Source organism: Halichoerus grypus, chromosome 1 (genome assembly GCF_964656455.1).
Source record: "Halichoerus grypus chromosome 1, mHalGry1.hap1.1, whole genome shotgun sequence".
NCBI lineage: Eukaryota > Metazoa > Chordata > Mammalia > Carnivora > Phocidae > Halichoerus > Halichoerus grypus.
The window spans coordinates 119,391,598-119,416,086 of NC_135712.1; the positions used below are offsets into that span (position 1 = coordinate 119,391,598).

General features: G+C 45.5%; 1 protein-coding gene across 1 annotated transcript in view; it reads right to left on the reverse strand.

Annotated features, from left to right (window-relative positions):
* Positions 1-24,489, reverse strand: part of CLSTN2 (calsyntenin 2) — a 610,129-nt gene that overhangs the window by 139,414 nt on the left and 446,226 nt on the right. The window contains exons 3-5 of the mRNA XM_078071189.1: positions 10,405-10,600; positions 9,571-9,779; positions 2,721-2,870 (exon numbers count right to left, since the gene is read on the reverse strand). Of these exons, the coding sequence (XP_077927315.1) occupies positions 2,721-2,870; positions 9,571-9,779; positions 10,405-10,600 (555 nt within the window). The remainder of the gene's footprint in view (positions 1-2,720; positions 2,871-9,570; positions 9,780-10,404; positions 10,601-24,489) is intronic.

Below are 24,489 nucleotides of genomic sequence, written 5' to 3' on the forward strand. Positions count from 1 at the left end.
TCTCAGGGTGAGGGGCGGCATGTTTCATCTGTGGTTAGAAAAGAAAACCAGCAAAACATGGCCCACTCCAGTTCGCTCTGTGAAGCTGGGAGAGGGGATTGGACGAGAGACACACACTAGGGACCAGAGGGGGTTTGATCTTCCCTGGAGAAAGGCACACTTCAGCAATGAGGCTGCAGCCCTGACCTGGGGTAGAGCGGAGGACAGGGCCTCCCTTGGGTGGAGATGGGTGAGCTGGAGATGAGAGCTGCCCAAGGGCAGGAATAAAATGGACCCGTCAGCTGGAAGGAGAGGACTGTTCTCCAGGTCTGGGTGCTGGGACGGGACTTGCTGGAAGGCAGTGTGAGCCCTGCTACACATAGCAGAGAACCTGGACGACCTGCCTATGATCTGAGGGCCTGCTGGGATGAAGGCTGGGGAGAGAGACCTAGCAGCGGCTTCTAGAGGTACTAAGCTGGAGGGAGGAGGGGCACTATGCAGAATCCCGTGTCAGTGTCTGCCACCAAAGGCTGGCTCACTAGGCAGGGAAGCCCCCATAAAGTAGTTGATTCTGATGTTACACATGCGTAAACGGTTTGGTTTGACACAGTGAACGGATACAGGGAGTTGCTGTTTCCCTTTTTCTTCCTTCCACAGAAAGGCGCATTTTTCACCCTTCATTCATCCATCCAGCACCTGCCGACCACCTGCATGGCGCCCGGCCCTGTGCTGGGCACTGGGGACACAGCAAACGGGCACGACCTTTGCCTCCGGGAGCTCACAGTTGGGTGACAAATAGCACTGTGCCCCAGAGGGCTAGGCGCCCCACACACGCTGCACACACAGGACTCAACGTTATTAACGTGATTTTCTTTGCATACATTTAACACTGAAGCGAGTACAAACTCTGTTAGGAAATTGCATTTAAATATAGGTACAAAAATGTATTCCCAATCTGTAGGTGTCTCATTTATCAAAGACACAAAACATTGGGATCTTTCTCCAGATATAGCTTTGTGTTTTACTTTCCCCACTGAAAATCCCGTTATGAGCAGGTGCCCTGCTTAGAAGGCTTTTATATTCTTTCCAAGCTTTCTTTTCAAAAGCTAGACTTTCACTGGCTCAGTCCTTATAAGTTAAAATAAAATAAGCTGAGTACTTCTTTACTCTAATAGCTTTTCATTCATGCATTCATTCATTCAATGGCTATTTCTTGAGCACCTATCACGGGTCAGATATGTGCTAAGTCAGAGAAATTTAGCGCGGAACAAGAGAGACGGAGTCCTGCCCTCAGGTTCCTTGGGGTTAAGTGAATTATACCAACCAGAGCCCAGGCTCCCCGAGGTTGGTGACACATAGTTTCCCACTCTGGCTTGCTCCTTTTTCTCTGTCTCTTGCTTGATCCTGAATAGGCGACACAAAGATGGCTCTATCTTTTGTTCTTTATGTCTCATCTGTCTTACCTGTGACTCCTCTACTGGGCGTCTCATCTTCCCTACTTTGTTCAAAGGCAAACGTCTCTGGCTCTCTCCAGAGGTGGGTTTAATTACCACCTCCCATTTTCTAGTTGAAAGATTATGGGCGATAAAGTTGTGTGGGGGGAGGAGCCCTTGGAGAGCTGCCTTCTGAGGGGAGTGACCCCAGGTGGGTCCTCAGGTGTCTTTGCTGTGCGCCCTGAGAATGAATGCTTGACTCACAGGCAGCCATTCCAAGTCTGACCGTGACCTATGTGGTATCCTGGCCTCAGTCTGTCCAAAAGAAATACAGATGCTTAACATGGCTAATGACACCCTCTCTAGGGCAATTTAAGAATGAAATATACAGAGAGAAAGAGAAACAGGTAGACTATAACAGGGGCCTAAAGCTTCAAGACACAAGAAGAGAAGACAGTAGACAAAGCCACAAAATGGAGACTCAGTGAAATGCCCTAAGTTTCGAGTGGGTGGCAGCCGGCAAGCTGCAGTGACACAGGAAGCCGAAACTGCAGTGGCTGAGCCACCGAAATGGGGGCAGGGATACCGCCAGCCTCCTGGCCCAGCCACTGAAATACTGGCGTCACCACAAGAGCTACTGGTATTCCATAAACCATCCAGTTCTCTGCGAGATCCCTCTATGCAACTGGCCTCGTGCTCATTTCCCTTAGGTCAGCACTACACCTGTGTCACCTCGGGGGAACCTGAACCCCTGCTCGGTCTTTGCACACCAAAATATCTACACCACGGCAAAAATCCACCTCCACCTCAGGCTGATGCTTCTCCATTCCCAGAACCAACATTTGAGAAACTCCTTCATCCAAAGGCTGGATTCTGCCCGTACGCCTTCTGAGCCAGCCCAAAGAATAGGACAACCTGCCCCAGGAATGATGATGCAAACTTGAGGCATTCCAGCTAGACTCCTTCCCTTAGATAAAGTGAATAGGCTTGCTGGTGCTTTCTCCTAAGCACTGTGCAATGATTACTATTGATTCCAAAGTGTCATGAGATTTTAGAAAGGGCGCACTGGACAAACGGGGCACGTGACAGTAGACGAGTTGCCTGGGACACTCTCAGCTGTAAAATGAGGATGATATGTCACCTCGGAGTTGTAAGAATCAACAAGCTACTCTATTTCTTGCAGCAGCATGACCACACTTAAAAAATTCCTCTAGCTATAGGTTGTGATGATCTTTAGGACAGGTCAGCCCCATCTAGACACCAAGCCAAGCTGCCTTCACTCAACAGGACTGACAAGAGATGGCCCACCTTGCCAGCCAGGCTTGCAAACTGGCTTCACATCCACCTGCACCAGCGTGTCCTGAGCGGCGGGCTTCTGTCCACAGTCATAGGCGGTCACCAGGATCTCATACTGGCGTTGCTTGTCATAGCTCAGCTTCTCGGTATTTCTAATGTTGCCTGAGGACACAGGGATATTCAAAATTGTTTCAGATCAAATCAACCACACTGCAGTTTTTATTTTTTATTTAGATTCAATTTAGTTAACATATACCGTATTATTCGTTTTAGAGGTAGAGTTTAGTGCAGCTCTTTAAAATCCCTTCTCTACTCCTCTAACCTTCACTGGAATGGAATGACCCCTTTCCTTACCTCCTCGTACAAACAAGGGCGAATAGGGGGCATGGCTTCCTCGTGTGGCCTGCTTGTGCCTTGGCGACAAATTCCTGGGAACCACTGGCTGGAGCCACCCTGCTGTGGGACAGGACTACTAGGGAATTCCAGGCACACAGCTGGAACCCAACTGGTGTGTTTGTTAGTCATGGGTTGTCAGAAAACTCCCTCCTAAAGTGTGCCCATGTGGTCGTGTCCCCGATGATGTAGGGTGCCAAGGCTCATCTGCCATGAAATCTCTGGGAAAAAGATGGGACTCAGAAATGTCCCGACACATATTTTTCAACATCTGGGCTTGTTGCCAGGAATGTTCACTGCCTCTTCTCACATTATTTTGCTACCAAATAGGAAGTAAAATCAATAAGGAAATGTGCGACCTCTCTTCTGAAAGCTACACAGAATAACAGATTCCTTGCCCTGGTGGCAAAGACATTTTTCTTCTCCCAGAGAGACCAAACCATTTTTCTGGGCCATTGGTGAGCTTTTGTTCCTGTAAGTTGATGCTATAATTCAGAAATAAATATTTGATCATTAATGAGCAAAATTCAGATTGGACTACTTTTGCTGAAATACAGTTTTGGTTCTTTGGTTCACATGAATAAAGGCCCCGTGTGCATTTCATTACTTCTCGGTTTTTGATTCCAAGAGAGTGAAATCTTCCTTTGTGGGGAATAATTTCATTCTTACTTTTCTTCTGATAGTGGAGCTGACAGCAGTTTACAACTCCAGTGTTATCATTATCCTTCAGCAGAAGTGAAATTAAGAAAATGGAAACTTCAAAAAAACAAACCAACATGCTAATAAGCAAACACGGAATGGCTGACTCAGGTATATTTTTACAGTTCATCAAAACTAAGGGAAAACTCCATGATGAGCTTTCTTCCATTTCGACGGGTGTCTACGGCTTGTGTGAACTGAGGCAACAGGGACGAAGGCAAGAAAGCCTGGGGAATTACCGACGTCATGTCATGTTCTAAAGATCGGGGGAGTTGACGCACCGGTCACCCAACACTAGTGAAACGGTCCTCGGTGCCAAGGCCACGGGCAGGGCTCCTCTCGTGGGAGACAGGCCTTCGAAGGCAGGGAGGAGATCTCCTACAAGCTGCCCAAGACTTAGGAGCATTTATTAGGAGCACTTATTCACTGTCTGCTCCAGACTGTTTCTAAAAACGTAATCGCAGCCACCGATTTTAAGTAAAATTTCGTTTAACAAAGCCAGTCAAAAGTCTCTGAATGAAAATGGGTTTGATGTACCTTTGGTCTTGTGCCTGGCGTTCAGAATCGCTCTTGCTTCCCCCTCATCCCCCCCATGCGCTCGGGTCTCAGCTCAGGCGCCCCCCAGGGCTGGAGCAACTCAGTGCTGGGTTGGGGACATTTGCTGTGGGTTCTGTTAGCAAACTAGCGTGTGGTTATAGTCCTCACAGGGGAGGAATTCTTGCAGGTTGAAGCGCTGCAATAGAACCCCATGAAGTAGGTTTCGGCAACATCAAATTGAATTTTGAACAAAAAGCTTTAACTTTCCCTTTCTTTAAAGTTAAATGGCTTTCAAAAGATCCGCCTTTCGTAAGAGGAAGCCTCAGGGCTTACCAGCCATGTGACATTAAGCAGACAAAGCACTACTGACCGTGGTAGAAAAATAAACACGCAGGCCGAAATCCCTGGCCCTGTGTGTGGCAGCCGTGCACCCTAGCAAGTCCTAGTGAAACTGTCCCAGAAACGAATGTGCTTTCTCCACCACCACCGGCTTCATGCATGTGACAGTGGGTTTCGCAGCCTGGAATTTGAAGCCTTGGGTCAAATATACCTGTCTAATGTTGTGACTGATGATTGTGCCGGGCAGAGTCCTATTCGGACAAGCACACATTTAAAAATGTTTGGAAGCTCAAAAAGCCACCCATTTTGCTTCTGTTACAACTGCATTATTTTCCCCACTTTTGAATGATTTCTCCTAGTAGTGTCTTCTTAGGAGACCTGAGGCCACGGTTAACCCAGGTGAGTAGGGACTCCTGGGCCTATTTCTCTGGTCCAGATGAACCTGTGGAAGCTAGCTCTCAAAGAACAATCAGTACCTACCTTGCATATTAGTGAGGGTATTTTATTTTATTATTTTATTTTTTTAAAGGTTTTATTTATTTATTTGACAGAGAGAGAGAGCACAAGTAGGGGGAGCAGAAGAGGGACAGGGAGAAGCAGGGAGCTTGACGTGGGGCTCGATCCCAAGACTCTGGGATCATGAACTGAGCCAAAGGCAGACACTTAGCTGACTGAGCCACCCAGGTGCCCTATTAGTGAGGGTATTTTAAAACTGACGCAGGGTAGAAGGACAATGAGACCAGCATGCTGACTGACCTGCACCCTCTCTCCAATGGGATTTAAATTGGAATAACCCCTTTGGAAAGTTATATAGGTTAGTCACTTTGCAATTGCTCATGCCTTTGGGGCACGCAATTCCACATCTAAGAAACTGATTCTGGGAAAATGATAAAAATTGCAGATACAGGTGCAAATATGTTCATCTAAGTATTATTTCTTACAGTGAAAAATAATAAACTGGATGTCTGCTAGTACGGGAAGAGCTTAGTAAAGGAGTCTCTGCATCGGATGGGATGATTTTAGCACTAAAAGTGGTAATTCTGAAGTATTCTTAAGGGTGGAAAAAAGTCCATATAATTGAATGTTAAGTGAAAAAGGGAGGATAAAGAAAAACAAGGAAAGTGTGGCCTTACTTTGTTAAAAAAACTTCACAGAAAAAGTAGCGGTGGACTGTCAATAATGGCTATCTTTGGTGGGATTACAGGTGATTTATTTCCTTCTTCCCACTTTTCTATGCTTTCCAAATTTCCTACAAAGGGTATGCGTTACTTTTCTATTCCGATGGAAAGGAAATGTTTTCATTTACTTTAAAATAAGCAGACTCTAGGGCGCACTTTGCCCAGAGGCGGCAGAGTCCCATGACTCACCAGGGCAGCCTGCTGGCCAAGAGAGGCTGCCTGGGGACCACACAGTTGCTCCCTCTGGTCATCCCCGACGGGGCCGAGGGCTCGGTTTGTGCGCCTCGTGTGCCAGCGAGAGCCTTGCTGGCAGAGCGTCCGACCTCTTGCATAGGCACGATACTTAGCATGGTATTTCATCCCCATTTTACCGACGAGGATCTGAGGCAAGGGTTAAGTAACTTGTCAAAGATCTCTCCCTCCCTCCCTCTCTCTCTCTCTCTCTCTCTCACACACACACACACACACACACACAAATAATGGATGCAGGATTCAGATGCAACTTTGTAGTTTTGAAATTAAAAACCACAGCCATGCATTCCCGTCAAACATCCTGAGGAGTTCGGGGACAATATCACTGGTGGAAAGGCATAGGGGCCAACGCTCAGGGGATCTGGGCTCTAGTCCCAACTCTGCCACCAGGGTGACAGGTGCTGTTAGGCAAGCTCTTTATACTTTAGGACTCAGTTTTTTTCATGCATTCAACGAGAGTGAGGATCTAGGCCCTATTGATCTCATAGAGACCAGCCAAGTACCAGGAGATGGGGGCTGGAAAGCCATCTGAAGTGAATCCAGAACTTCCTGAGAAGGAGCAGATGTCACCAACTCAGTTACCTGCTCCTAATTTCAGCCTGGAAATCCATGGGGAGTGAATAACCTTCATGTCCCAATCACTCAGGTAAATATCTGATGATTGTGGCACCATGAATGGAGCGTTCCCTCTCTGCCTGGTACCCTGTGAACATCATCCCTGGGCACCGCTTCCCTGAGACCTCACAATCCCACAAGGAGGCAGGGGCGGTTCCTGCCATGATTTCACAGGGGAGGAATTCAAGCAGAGGGAGGGCTGATGACCTCTGACAGGAAGAGGTTGAGTTTTGGGTTAAGACAATTCGGGCGGAATCCACATAATGTCTTCTATCCTATCTCCTGCCCTGCTTCATGTCTTTCTCCGCCAAACAAAGAGCCTGGCAGGTTGGAGGGGCCAGGAGCCATCTCCCTGCAGTCATGGGGCTTCATTGAGGGAACCCCGAACTCAGCAGTACTTTCTCTGATATGCAGGCAAAGAACTTCTTCAAGGAGCCTGGAAGGTCGCTGGGAGAAGCGATGGATCAGGGCCAGCTGGGAAGCTCATTAGAATGGGAGCAGCCGTTTCTGTGTCTGCCCCCAGGTCCTGCCTTCATTACTTGGAGAACTGCTTTTGTAAACCTCGCTGTCGGGGGGCCCACACTCCCTGGGAGTGCCCACTCTCCTCTTCATCTTATGTTGTAAACCAGTGTTGGAGGCAGAGGCTTGGCAAAGGACCATTACTCACTTTTAATGAGACAGCTAGGGAAATAAATTGGCATATGTTAGCGAAATGGCTCATCAAGGTGAGTAATTATCTTCATGACTGGGGCAGTTTACCCTCAGATGAAAGGATTTGCATCTCATCTCTCATTGGGCTGTGACTCTCCGGAAGTAAGGCAGGCGGTCAAGAGGAGCTTGACCACTCATCACAGAGACCAGCACTTGTCTCGTCTTGCTCTTCACCAAGGACTCATCACTCCCCAAATTCCACAGCTTTTGTGCATGGGGACCACACAGTTGGTCACAGGGGAACAGAAAAGACAAACCAGTTGTTTTGTGTTTTATGGAGTGGTGTGTGCGCATGTGTGCAAGTGTGTGTGTGTGTGCGTGTGTGTGTATTTGATGTGTGTAAGACATGTGTCTGTGTGGTGGGGACAAGCTGGACACATCACAGGGCCTGTAGGAAAAGCTATCAGGAAGCAGTTTTGATAGGTTCTACTAATTGAAATTACCTACCTCTTCATCCTGAACCAATCTTTAAAGTCCAGTATTTTCTCCTGTACCCTCCTGTGCACTCATGCACTGATCCTGTGTTCCACACAGTGAGCATCTAGCTATGTCCAGGTTTGCAATTGTCGGTTTCCACATGTTTTATCATTTTACAAGGAAACTGTCTTATTACTATTTTGTCTGTTTTATGAATGTTGCTTTCGTCGTCCAAGGCAGATCATAAACCACAGGAGGCCAGGGATGAGGGTGTCTCCTTGGCTTCCATCCCCTTCCATCCTGAGAACCTGCTGCAGTTCTCAGGATGCAGAAGACCGGGTCACAGGATAAGTTTCTCCCGGGTCTTGACATCAAGGAGCACTGGAAGCGCTGATGACGTGCAAGCAGGTGACTGATGGTCTACTTCTCTCTAGGCGTTGGCTACCCGGAAGCCCCAAGCAAATCCTCTGCCTCACCCTGGCTCATGGCAGGTTTTATGCATCACCCTCACCCTCAATGCCACCTGACTTTCTATTTGTTATTTTGACTTTCTTCCCACTGTATGGTAAGCTACATGTGGGCAGGCCCATGTCTGTTTTGAGTTCCACTCTGCCTCCATTCCCAGTTCCCAGCACCATGCCAGGACTCAGGCCATATTTATAGAGTAGATGAACTTCAGGTTTTGCAACTTTTGCATCTTTGTGCCAGTATTATATGATCCTATTTGAAACAAAGTGGGGATGCTTTGTTTCACTCACGCTATTCAATAATATACTTGGCAAGTCATTATCATTTGATTAACATGGAGTTATTGAAAATTGCATTTAAAGTGGGCTGAGTTGATTGGGCCTCTGGCTGGGCTGTTTACACTATAAGTTTTTTTTATTAATGGTGATGGGGAAATACACAAGTGGCTTTATAGGACTGTTTTCAGTTCAGTAAGTTCAGTTTGGGATTGGGGTATGGTGGGAGGCTTCATTCATTCCTCATTCTCACTATGGTAGAAATTCCCAAAGGACATTGGCAAGCCCATTAAGATTCCTAAATGAATCGGGCGCCTGGGTGGCTCAGATGGTTAAACGTCTGCCTTCGGCTCAGGTCATGATCCCAGGGTCCTGGGATCGAGTCCCGCATCGGGCTCCCTGCTCAGCGGGGAGCCTGCTTCTCCCTCTGCCTCTCTCTCTCTCTCTGTCTCTCATGAATAAATAAATAAAATCAAATCTTTAAAAAAAAAAAAAAAAGATTCCTAAATGAATCTAAGCTCAGAAGGTGTTTCCAAAAATCTCTACTTTCTCTTTTAGCATTTTTTTTTTTTTTTGGTCTGAGAGCAGGAAGCAGATGACTGGGCTTAGGGGTGATGTCACAACTGGTGATAGAGGAAAGGGAATCAGATATGGCCGAGTTGATGGCATGGCAATTGGAAAATTCTACCAGAAAACCTGTCTTCAGTATCCAGATGTGTGGCATTATGAGTTCTACACATAGTATGCACTGAGTAGGTTTCTGAGGTGTTTGGGGGGATTTCAGACCTGGCTGTGCTGCTAACAATACGAGGCCATCCCCTCTAGCGTGGGACTGAGTTCTGGGTTACAGAGCCCGGGTCACAGATGGCGAGGGAGTCATCACCTGCCACGGACATTCAGAGCCCCCACCTGGCCTTCTGAGAGGGGGTGGTGGAGGTGTTTCCCCGCCCCCCACTGGGGGCCTCTCAGGACACTCACCATTTCTGTCAATGGCAAAGGGCACGTCAGTTGTGACGATTTCATAGTTGCAAATCTGGCTGTACTGGGGGGAGCAGTCCTCATCGACGGCCTCCACCTGCAGGATGCTGTCGTAGATCTTCCCCTCTGTCACGACTGCCCTGTAGGCTGGCTCTTTGAAGGTGGGAGCAAACTCATTGACGTCCTTCACCTGGATGTGGACCACGGCCCTGGGACCACACACAGGAAGGAAGAGGCGGTGGTAAAGGGAGGATGACACTGTCCTCCCACACCTCCCATGGGCACTGACTCCGGTCCCAGCGCTGAGATTGCACAGAAACCACAGCTATTCGGGATGGTTGTTGTCTGAGCACTCGGTCCACCCTCCCACTGGAGAGCCCGCCTCCTGTCCCTTCCCTGGTCCTGAGATGAACCCGCCGCTTCTCTGGCCTTCCCTGCTACCCAGCTTTGGGCACCGATCCCCTGGAGATCACCTCCCCTTTCCCTTATTCACTCCTCCTCTGTTCATTCTCTCTTCCTTTCAGTAAGAATTTAACCACTCTGACTCCGTGTGAGGCTCAGAGCCAAACTCCATAAGGGAGAGAGTTCCAACCCAAACTAAAAAGTTCTGGGACAGAGACAAGCGTGTGGCATGGCAGAAACCCAGAGAAAGGTCCCAGCCAGGTCTGCAGGGATGGGCCGACTCAGGGAAGGCTTCTCGGAGGAAGTGACACCTGAGCGCAGGGAAGCGGCTGAGCAGGCTGGAGCACCGAGGTGTGACCACCGGGTATACACACCTGAGGGGCAGTGTGGGCGGGGGTGGGAGGGGTGCAGGGAGCCCTGCGGGCCACTCACTTGTGCGACTTCTTCCAGGCCGTCTCCCGGGGCCCCGCGCCACAGTCATAGGCCTGGATGATGAACGTGTACTCCTTCTGCAGCTCGCAGTCGATGGGGCTCTTGGCACGCAGCCGGCCTTCTCCTGACGTCTTGTTGAGCACCACGGCCTCGAAGGGCAGCTCCTGGCCGTGGATTCTGAAGGCACAAATTTCCCCTGCAGAAGGATGGAAGACAGTGAATGGGGATCCTGAGAATTGCCAGACTGAAGACAGAACTTCTCTTGGACCAGATTTGCAAACCCAAAACCTCCAGGCCATTTCCTCCACACAAAGAATTGTCAAACTAGAAGAAGAGGCCTCCGGAGACCCAGCCCAACATGCTCATTTCAAGGATGGTAAAATTGAAGTGTTTCACACATAGAAATGTCACCCATCCAGTGTATCCGGCAGGGAAAAAGGGGAGTCATGGTGCTGGGGCGGGGTGGGGGGCTGGCTGATTGTCCTAGTTTGCTGCTTTTCCTAGGAGCTTTCCCACTTGCCCTCTGCCCAGTGTGAGAAGAAGGATTTTTGCCCACAGCCTCAAGATAAATGACTGCAGAGGAAAGAGGAAAAGGCCAAAGCTTTCACAGTGTTTTGCCCTCTGAACCAGCAGCAAGAGCATTGCTGGGGAACTTATTAAGAATACAGACCCCCGGCGCCCACCAGCCCTCCTGAATCAGAATCTGCATTGTTTTTTTTTTTAACCAGGCCCCTGGTGAGGTGATTTGTTTGCTCACTAAATATAAGCAGCACTGCTCTATCCTGTCCTGGCTTAAACACCCCACGTTGCTGCAGCCAGCTCCCCCCACCCCCACTACCCCCGTCTCTCCACCCACCTCTTCCCTGTGGGGAGAGGGGCACCACTCAGTTGCAATTTTCTCTCATAACAGTGGGGGTGAGTCTATGCGAGTTCCAGATCCCCGTGGAGCCTGAAAAGCTAACTTCTTAAAGAGCTGAACATGTTGTGAAATTAATGTATTTCTCCCCCTCAGCTGGGTTAATGTGTATTATAACTATTTGTCTGCATTAAAATTATAAGGCTGTGAAAACATCTTTTTCTCAATTGATGGATATTTATTTCTTGAACCCTGACTGCAAGTAAGCTCTGTAGTAAGTGCCTTGGGAATGACTGAAAACTTGAGACACGTTCTCTTCCTGTCTTGTTGGGGTGACCATGTCACCCATTGATGGTGCGGGGGTGGGGTGTGTGTGGAGCATCACGTGCCACAGGCAGCGAAGAGCTCAGCTCTAGGCTACTGGGGGGTAAAACACAGACTTGGAGGCCAGAGGCCCGGAGTCACATCCTGGGTTTACCACGTACTTGCTGCTGTGGTCAAATTAGATTGACCCTGGGTCCCAATTGTGTCACCTATAAAATGGCCCAGGAGATGGTGTAGGGGGAGGGCGTCTACCCTGCGATGCCCCAACCCTGGTCTGACATTGTCCCCCCCCAACTGCTGGGACCAGGGTGAGGGGCCTAGTGTGCACAATTTAAGGGGGTCCTCACTCTGAGGGCAACCAGGTGTCTTCTTGCCTCTAGTCCAGGCGTGGCCAGCTGTTTCAAAGAGGAACAGTCTCCTGACACCGTGGGGAGAAGAGGTAACATGATTGTACCCCTGCTCCGCACCAGGCACCGAGCTCCATATCTCCACCCAGGTGACCTTATTCAATCTTCACTGCAAACCTGGAGGCAGGGGTGTTATCCCAATTTGTAAAATTAAAAAGAAGAAGGAGGAGGAGGAGGAGGAAGAGGAGGAAGAGGAGGAGGAGGAAGGGAAAGGGAATCTGAATCAGAGAGGTTATCACCTGCTCCAGGTCACAGAGCTGAAGTCGGTGGAAGCCCCAGGTGTGGCTGACGCCTGAGCCGTGCCCCTTCTACTCCATGGCAACGGCACCCTCTGTAAGCAGCCCCATAACTTCAAGGGGGCTGCACTGGGATCGCTCCCAGTAGCATTCTATATTCCCATTCAAGTCTCACTCTGGAGAGAAATCCCCCATTTTACATACAGGAAGCATGCCCTGATCTCTTACTAACAATGTTTTCTGAGATGGTCAATCAATACCCGTCTTACCTCTAGGCTTTTATTTTTTATTATTTCATCGATCCTCAATTTCATTATGGGCACTCCATTTTCACTACAGCCCCTTCTGGCCATTTCTCAGACGTAGGGGCAGAGTAATGGACAAGACAGGCAGGTTGCAGACCAGGCCTAACAAGAAGGACGGGTCCCATTCGGCCACTGTTGCTCAGCATCAGTGGTGTCGCTGTCCGGCTCTGGGACAAGGTTAGCTCTGCAGCCCCTCAGGGCGGAACAGCAGGTTTGGTCTGGTTCTCCTGTTTAATTTCTGCTCTGAGTTGGCTGGGGTTGAATGGATGAACTGAAGTACCTGCCTTGTGATTACATTCCCAAGATCAATGCCAATATGGCAATATTATCAACCAATGTGCCCAACCTGGTTCTGGGGCAGTCTCTGGAGTGCCCAACCACCACATGATTAGAGGACCAATCAGGCCATTTTTCTTTGAAGAGTCGAGTTAAACCGAAAATAAATGAGGGTAATTTTCTGTTAGAAATATTTGATCACCGCTAAAGTGGTTCTCAAGACTCAGAAATCCTTAACAAGAGGGAAGGAGAGGACGGAGGAAAAGGAGACACGGGGGAGGGAGAGACACAGGAAGCCTCAGGGCCACACGTTTCATCTAAGTCCAGCTCAGTTCAGTTCAATAAGACCAGAACTTTCCGAGAGCCAAGTAAGCGCCAGGCACCGTGCTGGGCCTGGAGAGACAAAGGAAAAGGACTTGGATCCCTTAAGAAGCAAGGACAGCCTATCGTCAAGCACTCATTACCTAGAAGAGACAGCAAGTAAACAAGGGCCATAGGATGCTCACGGAGTCTCACCAGCTCGGACTGAGACAGGATTTAGCCTCTTGGGAACAAACACTAGAATTCAGGCCATGCGCATTTATCCCACTCTTTATCTGACACTTGTGCTCCAGCTGCAAAAACAGTCATCCATTTTTTCATTCATTCGTTCACTGCAGGGATATTTATTAGGGACCACGTGCCCAGTCCTGGTGCCACACTGAGGAGCAAAACCAGACCTAGTCCCGGCCTATATGCTGCTGGCAGTTCAGTGGGAGGACAGTGAGCGATCTGATCCGCACAGCCCTAAATGAAGAAGGGTGACCATGATGCGTGATTGAAGGAGAGCTCCACGGGGCCGAGGAAGTTCTGACCTGTCGGCCGGGCAGGGAGGCCTACCTAAGGATGTGACAGCTGAGCTAATAGATCACAGGAGGAGGAGGAGGAACATGCCCAGGCCAGGAGGGAGGCAAGTGAGCTTCAGGCAGAGGAGCAGATCCCTAGGGCCCTTCGCCCAAGGGATCTGCAGGGCCCATGTGGCAGGAGCACAGACCATGGGCAAGGCCAGCTTCATGGGCATGTGACCCAAGAGCCACATAGTGCTCTGTGCTTAAGAGGATCCTGAGCTGGGTTTAAATCTCTGTTGTTACCATCTTGAAATTCTTTTTTTTTTTTTTTTAAGATTTTGTTTATTTATTTGAGAGACAGAGAGACGGAGAACATGAGAGGGAGCGAGCACAAGCAGGGGGGAGAGTCAGAGGGAGGGGGAAGCAGGCTTCCCGCTGAGCAGGGAGCCCGATGCAGGACTTGATCCCAGGACCCTGGGATCATGACCTGAGCTGAAAGACGCTTAACTGACTTGAGCCATCCAGGCACCCCCCATCTTGAAATTCTTAATAATTTTATGTTTGAACTTGTGTTTCGCACATGAATTCTGATGGGACAATGCAGCATGTCCGTGAGGAGAGGAGATAGATTCATTGTTCTTGCTGTTCCATTTACATATAGTGCTCGGGATGCCCAGTGAGCACAGAATTCCAGAGTGCTCACGATGTGTGGGAGGGTCAGTGGACTGAGAGTGAGAAGTTAAGCGTGTGATGTCTATGACTGAGGAAGCAGGGAGCTGACCACCCTGAGAGGTTCCCTCCCTGTTTGAACCACAATTGTTTTGAATGCGGAAGGAAGGCAGGGGTGTTTTAAGACACATGACCAACCAAAGAACCTGTGTTATCTTTTTTCACTCACGTTACTTCCCTGTAGTAGTCAATCGATTATACTGGAAATGGCAGAGAAGAAGAGGACAGCAAGGACAGCCTCTGGTTCCTTGTGTCTGGGGCTGTCCTTCTTACCAGTAAGCCTAGGGCAGAGAGTGTGGATAAAATGTGTCCCTATCAAGAAGCAAAATAAACACAGTTGAGTTCCATTTGTGCTCGTGTGGCATTTACACTGCTCTGGTGAAGAATGAAATACATATGCATACACGAGCTATGAAATGTAAATTCTGTAATTTTGGGAGACTCTGCACAGCAGTTAACTGCTCTTATATTTGCATTTAAAACTGGCATTGCATAGCACAAAGATGAATGGTAAAATTCATGCTCATAATTTAACATTTTAATTTGTCTTTACCTAGAATGACATCAAATAGCAAATTAAGAATACCACAAGTTGAGAGAGGATCTGCGGAAGAAAGGTCCCAGGATGGCGTGCTGAGGGGGAAGGATATTTCAAACTGCAGTTCCCAGCGTCAGTATGTGACTCACTGGGCTGTCTCCACCTTTTGTGAGGTCTGCCACTAGAATTTGTTATTACTGATAAATGATTGCAGTGTGTGTGGGGGGGTGTGTGTGTGGGGGGTGATGTGCTTAAAGTAGAAGTTTGTAATGATCGTGGTAACTGGTGGTTTCCATATAAAAATATCACTTCTAAAATCTGGCTCTCTGATACGCGTTCTTGGGTAGGAGAGCAGCACACAGACGGGCGGGCATACCGGGCCAGCAGTGGGCTGCAGGGAAGGGAGGGCGCTAGCACCAGGCTGCCGGGCCTCTGGCTGTGAGCCGCACTGGCCGTGGTCTCAGGAGGCTGAACTCGGCCTCCTCCAGCTGCCCCCTTGAGAGGCCAGACCAGAAGAGGGACTCGTGCGGTATCGGGGTGGGGCATGATGGCTCCCCACCTCGGCACCCTTATCTATCTCACGATTACCTTCTCTTCCACAGGAACGCACCTCCCAACACCCCCCACTGACATAGCTGTCTCTTAAGTCCTCCCATAAGATTCTGGGGGAAATGAATGAAACTGATGGGTGAATGAAATAGATTTTTAGAATGTACTTGGTGCCTAACTTTGAATACCCTTGAACAATAGGTTGTGTTGATTCCATTTTTCAGATGAGGACACTAAGTCTCAGATTAAGTGGTTCATCCAAAGTCACTTTGATAGTAAGGAGTGGATCAAGGACTGATTTAGGTCCTCTGATTCTGAATCCAGCACACTCTTTGTTCATTCTTGTTGCTTATCACTGGGTGAGTGTGACAGTGTAGGACAGTGGTTCTCCAAGTGCGATCTGTGGACCGCTGGGATCCCCAAGACTCCTGCTGTGGGCCCCACAGAGTCAAAATTACCATGCTATTAACATTAAGACATTTCTTGACTTTTTCACTGTGGTGATATTTGCACTGATGGTATAAAAGCAATGGTGAATAAAAGTGCTAGTGCCTGGGCACCTGGGTGGCTCAGTCAGTTAAGTGTCTGCCTTCGGCTCAGGTCATGATCCCAGACTCCTGGGATCGAGCCCCGGGTCAGGCTCCCTGCTCAGCGGGAGCCTGTTTCTCCCCCTCCTCCCCACTTGTGCTCTCTCTCACTATTTCTGTCTCTCTCTCTCAAATAAATAAATAAATCTTAAAAAAAAAAAAGTGCTGGCGCCCTAGTAGCACCTAGCTCCATTCTTTACCACATAGAGTTGGAGTCCAAAAAAAAGTCAATTTCACTTGAGAATGACTTGAATAATGCAGTAAATAGTATTAATTTAATTAAATCTCTATCCTCGAGTATACATCTTTTTAATATTCTGCGTAACAAAATGGAAAGCATTCGTAAAGCACCTTGCATAGCAAAGTATGCTAGTGTGTCTCTAAGAAAAGCTTTTGTGTGAGTTGCGTGGGAGCTGGACTAGGACCTTTTTTCATAGAATGCCTTTTTTACTTGAAAGAATGATTGACGGACAAACTACGTTTATTCAAACTGCAGTGTGCGGCAGATTTTTTTGTAAAGTAAGCCTGTCACTTCAAGGAAAAGAACCAGTAGTATTTGTTGCCAATGATAAGATTAGAGCTTTCAATTTTGGAAAACTCGTGTCTGCTACATTAAGTTTTCACAATTTAATACTTTTGTGATGAGATGGTTAGTGATATTAATGATGTGACTGTGGGATACCGTATAATGAAATACGTCAAGTTTTGAAAGACCTGCTTGCCAGTGAATCAGTATCTTCCAAATGACCAATGTATAGTATTACACAGTCACGGATGGGTAAAAGATCCATTCAAAGTGCGAGACAGACCAGTGGAATTTAATATAACAGTATATGATAAGTTCATTAACATGATTTCAGATTCCTTATTATAACTAACCTTTAAGAAACGATTGCTTATGGAGTTCAGGTATTGTTATCAGAGAAGAATATCTATAGTTATCTGAAAAGATTTTTAAAATACTCCTCCCTTTTCCAACTACATACCTAGATGAGGCCATATTTTTTTCTTCACATACTTCCTCTAAACAACGTATCTCAACAGACTGAGGAAGAAGCAGATGAAGCTCTAGCTGTCTCCTAGGAAGCTAGACATTGAAGAGATTGCAAAACTGGAAACAATGCTACTCTTCTCACTAATTTATTTTGTTTTGGAAAAAAAAAATATATATATAAGATTTTATTTATTTATTTGACAGAGAGAGAAGGAAAGAGAGCACAAGCAGCGGGAGTGGTAGGCAGAGGGAGAGGGAGAAGCAGACTCCCTGCTGAGCAGGGAGCCCGATGCGGGACTCCATCCCAGGACCCTGGGATCATGACCTGAGCTGAAGGCAGATGCTTAACTGACTGAGTCACCCAGGCGCTCTGGAAAATATATATATTTTTGTCAAAGTATGTTATTTATGTTAACATGTAATGAATTTATTATTGTTGTTTTTAAGTGAATTAAAATAAGGATTTGAAAGTTTCTCAGTATTTCTTTCTTCTATAATAAACATCGATAGAAATAACCCACATAGACAAAAGCTCATGCGGGTCCTTAATAATGTTTATGAGTGTAGGGGTCATGAGATCAAAAAGCTTGAGAAGTCTGTTCTTGTAACTTACCAAGCACACTTTCCATCCAGATCATGATTCCATATCCTATTCCTGATGCTTAAAACACAGCCCATCATCTCTCAGAGAACTCCCAACCTCAGAGCAACACAACATGTTTTTTTATCTCACAGCTGAAGCCTTTGTAGTGAGCTCACCTATGTAGCTGAATGTTGGGGGGCAAGAAATCTCATTTCCAGATCTTCATCCAAACATGGATGGTTACAATCTGGCTCTGGAGCCAGAGAGGCTGGACTCGAATCCTACCTCTCTGGTTAATTACCTGTGTGACCTTGGGCAAGTCACTTACCTCTCTGTGCCTGTTTCCTCATCTGTAAAATGGGATGATATCAGTCATAGCCACCTCATTGCAATTTTGGTTGTTGGGAGGATTAAATGAGTTAACACATGTAGAACACTTAATAGTGCTTGCTATGAAGTTAAGTCCTACATAAATGTTAGCTCTTAACCCTGTCATGATATTGAAGAAAAGTCACACACCTCTGGCAAACTCCCTGTTCATGTTTGAGAAGTGAAGAGGCTGAATGTGGAGACAATTTCATCAGCAAAAATATTTGGAATCGTTCAAAACCTGTCTGCTCCATGACCCACCTTGTACCCACGAGCCACGGCTTACATACACTTGGTTTCCTGAACTTTTGTCAGCGACTATATCCCATGTCTGCAAAATCTCATCCAGGCCAGTACTGCTTCACAGGTCGGGTTTTTGGGGTGGGTGGGCACTGTTTGCCTCCTTGATTTTGCTTGCCGCAGCAGCTGGAGGTCGCTAGCGGCCGTTATTGGGCAAGAGTCAAGAGTGCTAAGCATCCTGCTCTGAGCAGGCCAGTCTTAGTCCAGCAAGAACCATCTCACCCAAAATGGTGATAGTGCCCCCTTGAGAAACACTCTACCCGAAGCATGCAGCTAGTCTTCTGGTGGAGCTAGCACCAGGCTAGGCCCGTGGCCCCAGACCTGAGGAAAATGATAGATCTTGTAAAGGCTTCTCCTCCAGATTGGCAAGGTGCCTGCAGCAGGAGGATGATCCCACCTGCTGTCCGCTGCATGCCGTGTGCTCCAGCATGCACACTGGCAGACTGTGACCACTGACAGCACTGCCAGAGGGCTGGAGGGGAGGGTACGATGAGTAAAGTGTACTCTACCCCGCTACCTGGAGCCATCTGCAGTCACTTTAAGTATAATAAAATGGGAAAGGATAAATACTAATCACATCAAGAGGCAATCATGTCCGGAATATCAAGTTAGAGTTGAACTGAGAAATAAATCTATACCTTAAAAGAAAGAGTTGATTTTAAGCCCTCTTGCTCCTGATAAAAACTTAAAATGTCCCAAAGTAGAAAGCAAAAGGGAAAGGTTTGATGGATCATTGCTTTTGCTGCTCCCTCATGTGTCTGGTGGCAGGCAGATGACCTTGGTTGGGGTCCCGGCTCTCTTCTTCTCAGCTGTGTGACCTTGGCTGGTTCCTAAATTCCTCTTCATTACAACTGAGGATATGACCACACCAAATCCTGAAAGTGCCACGAGGCTGTGCTGACACACGAAATGCGTAAGCACTCTGGGAAGTGTGAAGGTCTATCTGCTTTTTATTATCGCGATAATAATAAATCCTGCTTTCAAGCCTGCAAGTAGCTAAATGCATATTGACGACTTACTTTATTTCTATTAGACACCGAAGTCAGGGGGAGGGGAGGTGTCACCATTTATAGCTTTCTGTCTACTTAGTATTGAGCAATATAAAACATATTCTTTTATTTAAAAAGTCATTTTCCAGGGCGCCTGGGTGGCTCAGTCGGTTAACTGTCTGCCTTCGGCTTAGGTCGTTATCCCGGGGTCCCTGCTCAGTGGGGAGCCTGCTTCTCCCTCTCCCTCTGCCACTCCCCCTGCTTGCTCTCTCTCTTTCAAATAAAAAAATAATAAGTAAATAAAAATAAATTTGAAAAAGTCATTTTCCTATGTTCTGAAATCAAAATCCCCCTCCTTTTGGAAAATTTATGAAGACCAAAGAAGACAATGCATTTTTCCTTCTTTGGCAATGTTTGTTGAGTGAAAAAATGATACAAGTAATATATAAGCTGAGAGACTTGGAGAAGTCCCCCTGGGTCAGCTAATCACAGTTAGGTCAAGTAGAACTTGAAGAGATGTCAGGCAGTCATTTGCTCTGCCTGGTGCCCAACAGTCTGGAGTTGAAGGACTCCAGGTACAAACATGTGCTATATTCATCATTCACTCAGCAAACCTTCCCTAGACGTGCATAATAAACAGAAATGGAGTGAATAATAATTTATAAAATTCACTGCAGCTCACATTAATTGAGCATTTACGAAGGACCTGGCACTTACTTGGGTCTACGGTGAAAACAACCTGCATCTCTTTATGTGCTGACCTGCCTGGCCAGCAGCTGAAGATCTGGATGAACCAGAGACTAGCTCTGTGTTTGAAGACAGGAAAAGGAGGCAGACGTACAAAGAGTTAAGTGCAATAAAGTACTCAAAGGCTGTAACAGGTGTCTACTCTGGGCGTGGTGAGAACACAAAGCATGATGGTCAGTCAATCTCACCCCTAAATCCTTCCAGATGCAGTTGTTTGCTGTCATGTAGCTACCACAGAGGAGTGCTGTTGCTGCCAGGAGGACTGAATTTTAGCCTAAACATCTCTGCTGGGACAAGACCCTGCCTAGAGACACCATCAGGCCCTCCTCTTTATAATAGCATTTCCGGGCTTCTGTTCCTAGCAGAAGGGTAGCACAGGTCCGTGCCTGGTAGATGAGACAACTCCTTCCTAGTCCCACCCTTGTGCCCTCGCTGGTGGGAGCGACTCCCCGCCCTCCTGCTGACCTCGCTGGTTGATCCCCAGGTATCCACAGTTGAGGTCAGAAGGGAGAAGGGAGGGAGCAAGGAAACCACACTGAATAGGATAGTGACTGAGTTCATCATGGCTGGATTTTTAATGTTTGCCAAGAATGTTTTAAAACTCCAGTGTCTCAAAAATTACTGACATGGATGCAATTACCAGATGGGAAGAGACACATTCCTCACTGCCAAGCAGGAATGGGGGACTGTCAAAGACAGTGGAGAGTCTTATTTAAAAATGAAGGGATTGTGTTTGCCCACAGCTGTTGGGTTCAGTTCAGTCAGACCCACTCCACAGTCATTACCTGGAATCTACCTCAGCTAACTCCTACTTGGCCTTTATAAAGGGGAAATAATGGATGTTGAAGTACCTGGAGAATGGAAAAGTCCTATGCATATATAATGGCCCTCTACCATTCTCCAATTATCTCCATCAACAAAGTTTTTGTAAGCATCTACCTCCTGCAGGTAGGGAATCTTAGGAGATGCTGAGGTGTCCAGAAGCCTACGACTCTTACAATCAGAGTCAGGGCTCATGATTTCAGAAATAGGAGCTATCCATAGAACCAAAATTTTTTTTCTTTTTTTTAATTGAAGTATAGTTAACATATAGTGTTATATTAGTTTCAGGTGTACAATATAGTGAGTCAACATTTCCATACATTACTCAGTGCTCATCATAATAAGTGTATACTTGATCCCCTTTATCTATCTCACCCATCCCCCACCCAGAGTCTGTTTTTTGTCTTTTTTTCCTTTGTTTGTTTGTTTCTTAAATTCCACATGTGTATCAAATCATATGGTATTTGTCTTTTTCTGACTGATTTCACTTAGCATTTTACCCTCCAGATCCACCCATGTTCCAAATGGCAAGATCTCATCCTTTTTTATGGCTGAATAATATTCCATTATATATATATATATATATATATATATATATATCACATTTTCTTTTTTAAAATTTTTTAAAGATTTTATTTATTTATTTGAGAGAGAAAGAGAGAGAAAGTATGAGCAGGGGGAGGGGCAGAGGGAGAGGGAGAAGCAGACTCCCTGCTGAGCAGGGAGCCCCATGCGGGGCTCCATCTCAGGACCCTGAGCCGAAGGCAGACACTTAACTGACCGAGCCATCTAGGCACCCCTATATATCATTTTCTTTATCCATTTATCTATTGATTGACACTTGGGTTGCTTCCATAACTTGGCTATTGTAAATAATGCTGCCATAACATAGGGGAGCAGATAGATATTTTTTTCTGGAATTAGTATTTTTGTTTTCTTTAGGTAAATACCCAGTAGTAGAATTACTGGATCATAGGGTAATTCTATTTTTAATTTTTTGAAGAATCTCCATACTGTTTTCCATCATGGCTGTACCAATTTTCACTTCCACTAACAGCGCACGAGGGTTCTTTTTTCTCCACATCCTTGCTAACACTTGCTGTTTTTTGTGTTTTTGATTTTAGCCATTCTGGCAGGTGTGAGGTGATACCTCATTGTGGTTTTGATTTGCATTTCCCTGATGATGAGCGATGTTGAGCAATTTTTCATGTGTCTGTTGGCCATGTGCATATCTTCTTTGGAGAAATGTCTATTCAGGTCTCCTGCCCATTTTTTAATCAGATTATTTGTTGGTTTGTTTTGGTATTGAGTTGTATAAATTCTTTATATATTTTGGATACTAACCCTTTATCGGATATGTCATTTGCAAATATCTTCTCCCACTCAGTAGGTTGCCTTTTAGTTTTGTTGATAGTTTTCTTAACTGTGCAAAAGGTTTTTATTTTGATGTACTCCCTGTAGTTTATTTTTGCTTTTGTTTCCCTTGCCTAAGGAGACATATCTAGAAAAATGTTTCTATGGCCGATCTCAAAGAAATTACTACGTTTTCTTCTAGGAGTTTTATGATTTCGGGTCTCATATTTAGATCTTTAAACCATGTTGAGTTTATTTTCGTGTGTGTCCAGTTTCATTCTTTTCATTCTTTTGCATGTAGCTGTCCAGTTTTCCCAGAACCATTTATCAAAGACACGGTCTTTTCCCCATTGTATATTCTTGCCTCCTTTGTTGAAGATTAATTGACCATATAAGCATGGATTTATTTCTGGGCTCTCTGTTCTGTTCCATTGATCTATGTGTCTATTTTTGTGCCAGTACCATACTGTTTTAATTACTATAGGTTTGTAGCATATCTTGCAATCTGGGATTGTGAGGACCAAATAATTAATGAGTGCTAATGAGTTTTCAAGATACAAAGACTGAATATTATAAACTCCTCAATTAACCAGAGGAAGAGCTGAAGACTAATATTAAAATAGAATGGGTATAGAGCATACTGACAGGTAAAATCTTTGGAATCTCTTCCTGTCTCCTTTTTCTCAGTGTCAAAACTGGGGTCTCACATACAGCCTCAACATTGAACCAGTCAGAAGCTCTAACCCAATCAAACCTGAAGGCTTTGTTTGCTTCCACCCAATTTTTTAAAATTTATTTTTTTCTGTAATTCATTCTGAATTTTTCTCATCTACAGCGTCTTTAGGAACTTGGATAGGCACAGAATGCAAGTTTCCCTTCGAAGGACACCTTCTTGAATGCGCTACTCCACATTTTTCAGGGTGGAAGCCACTAGCCACAGTATGGCCCTTGAATACTGGATATGTGGCTAGTGTGCCTGAAAAGCTGGATTTTAAATTTTATTTAATTTTTATCATTTGAATTGTTCATTAAAGAACAGTTGCTCAATTCAGTTACTCAAAAACTTTTAAGTATGTTTGGGTATGTGAATCAGTTTTTTCAACCATAAGTTATGAAATCTACATACAGACCAAATATTTCCAATGAAAATTCAGAGTCCAAATTGAGATGTCTTATAAATGTAAAATACACATCAGATTTGAAAACCTTTTTTATGAAAAAATTCTCACTAATAATTTTCTATTTGATAGCATATCAAAATTATAATATTGGATATTTTGGGCATATAACAGATTATTGAAATCAATTTCACCTGTTTCTTTTTACTTTTTACTTGTTTAATGCGGCTACTAGAAAATAAATAATTATGTATGTGGCTGGAATTATATTTCTGTTGGACAGTCTTGCTCTACATAATTAATAGGATACATCATTAAAGCTAATTTTCCCATAGAAATAAATGTAATGTACAGAGGATGCATCCTACAGTAATTGTAGAATTGTTCTGCTTTAATGCTGATTTTTATTTCTCAGCATTATTCCTAATATTTACAGTAATGTTTCCTCTTAAAACAACAGCTCATTTGGCCTTCTTCAGATGACTAAGCCAAATTTAGTCAAGTTCCCAGAGTGCTGATTGTCAGGCCTTGAATTAGCATGGCCTCTTAATGCTTTGGATAGTTTTTATTATAAAACAGAAAATACTTTGGAATTCTAATGATATTGCATATTTAAATAATAGCACATTGGTCACTTACAGAAATTCAGATGTATGTACTGATAAATGGCTTTTAATATTTATTAGCTAAGGTAGAAGGCTCTGGCAATAGGATTTGAGTTTATAATTCATGTATCATTCTTTATGAAGAAAATTTTATTTTTATAAAATGAATTTAATAATATTACATCAGTACTATATTAATAGTAAAATAATAATTTTATAAAATAATAATTATATATTGCATGTCGGGTCATATGATGTCAATATTCTTCTTACATTTTTTTCTAATTAGAATAATTCAAACTCACAGAAAATGTAATGCACTGTGTTTGTTTCCCTGAAACTGGGAGGACAGCAAACTTGGGGTTGTAAAAGGCACAAGTAAGGGACCTAAGGAATTCTGCTTCTGATGTGGATGGGTCGGCTCCTAACACCCTGACTCTCTCACAGTACCAACAACCCTGGAAAAATAGCTCCCCCTCCAAATACCTAAAGCCTGGAGAGTGACTAAAAGTAAACAGGTTTTGGAAGGGGAGTAGAAAAAGCTACTAAAAATGGGTGAGTTCTCGGATTT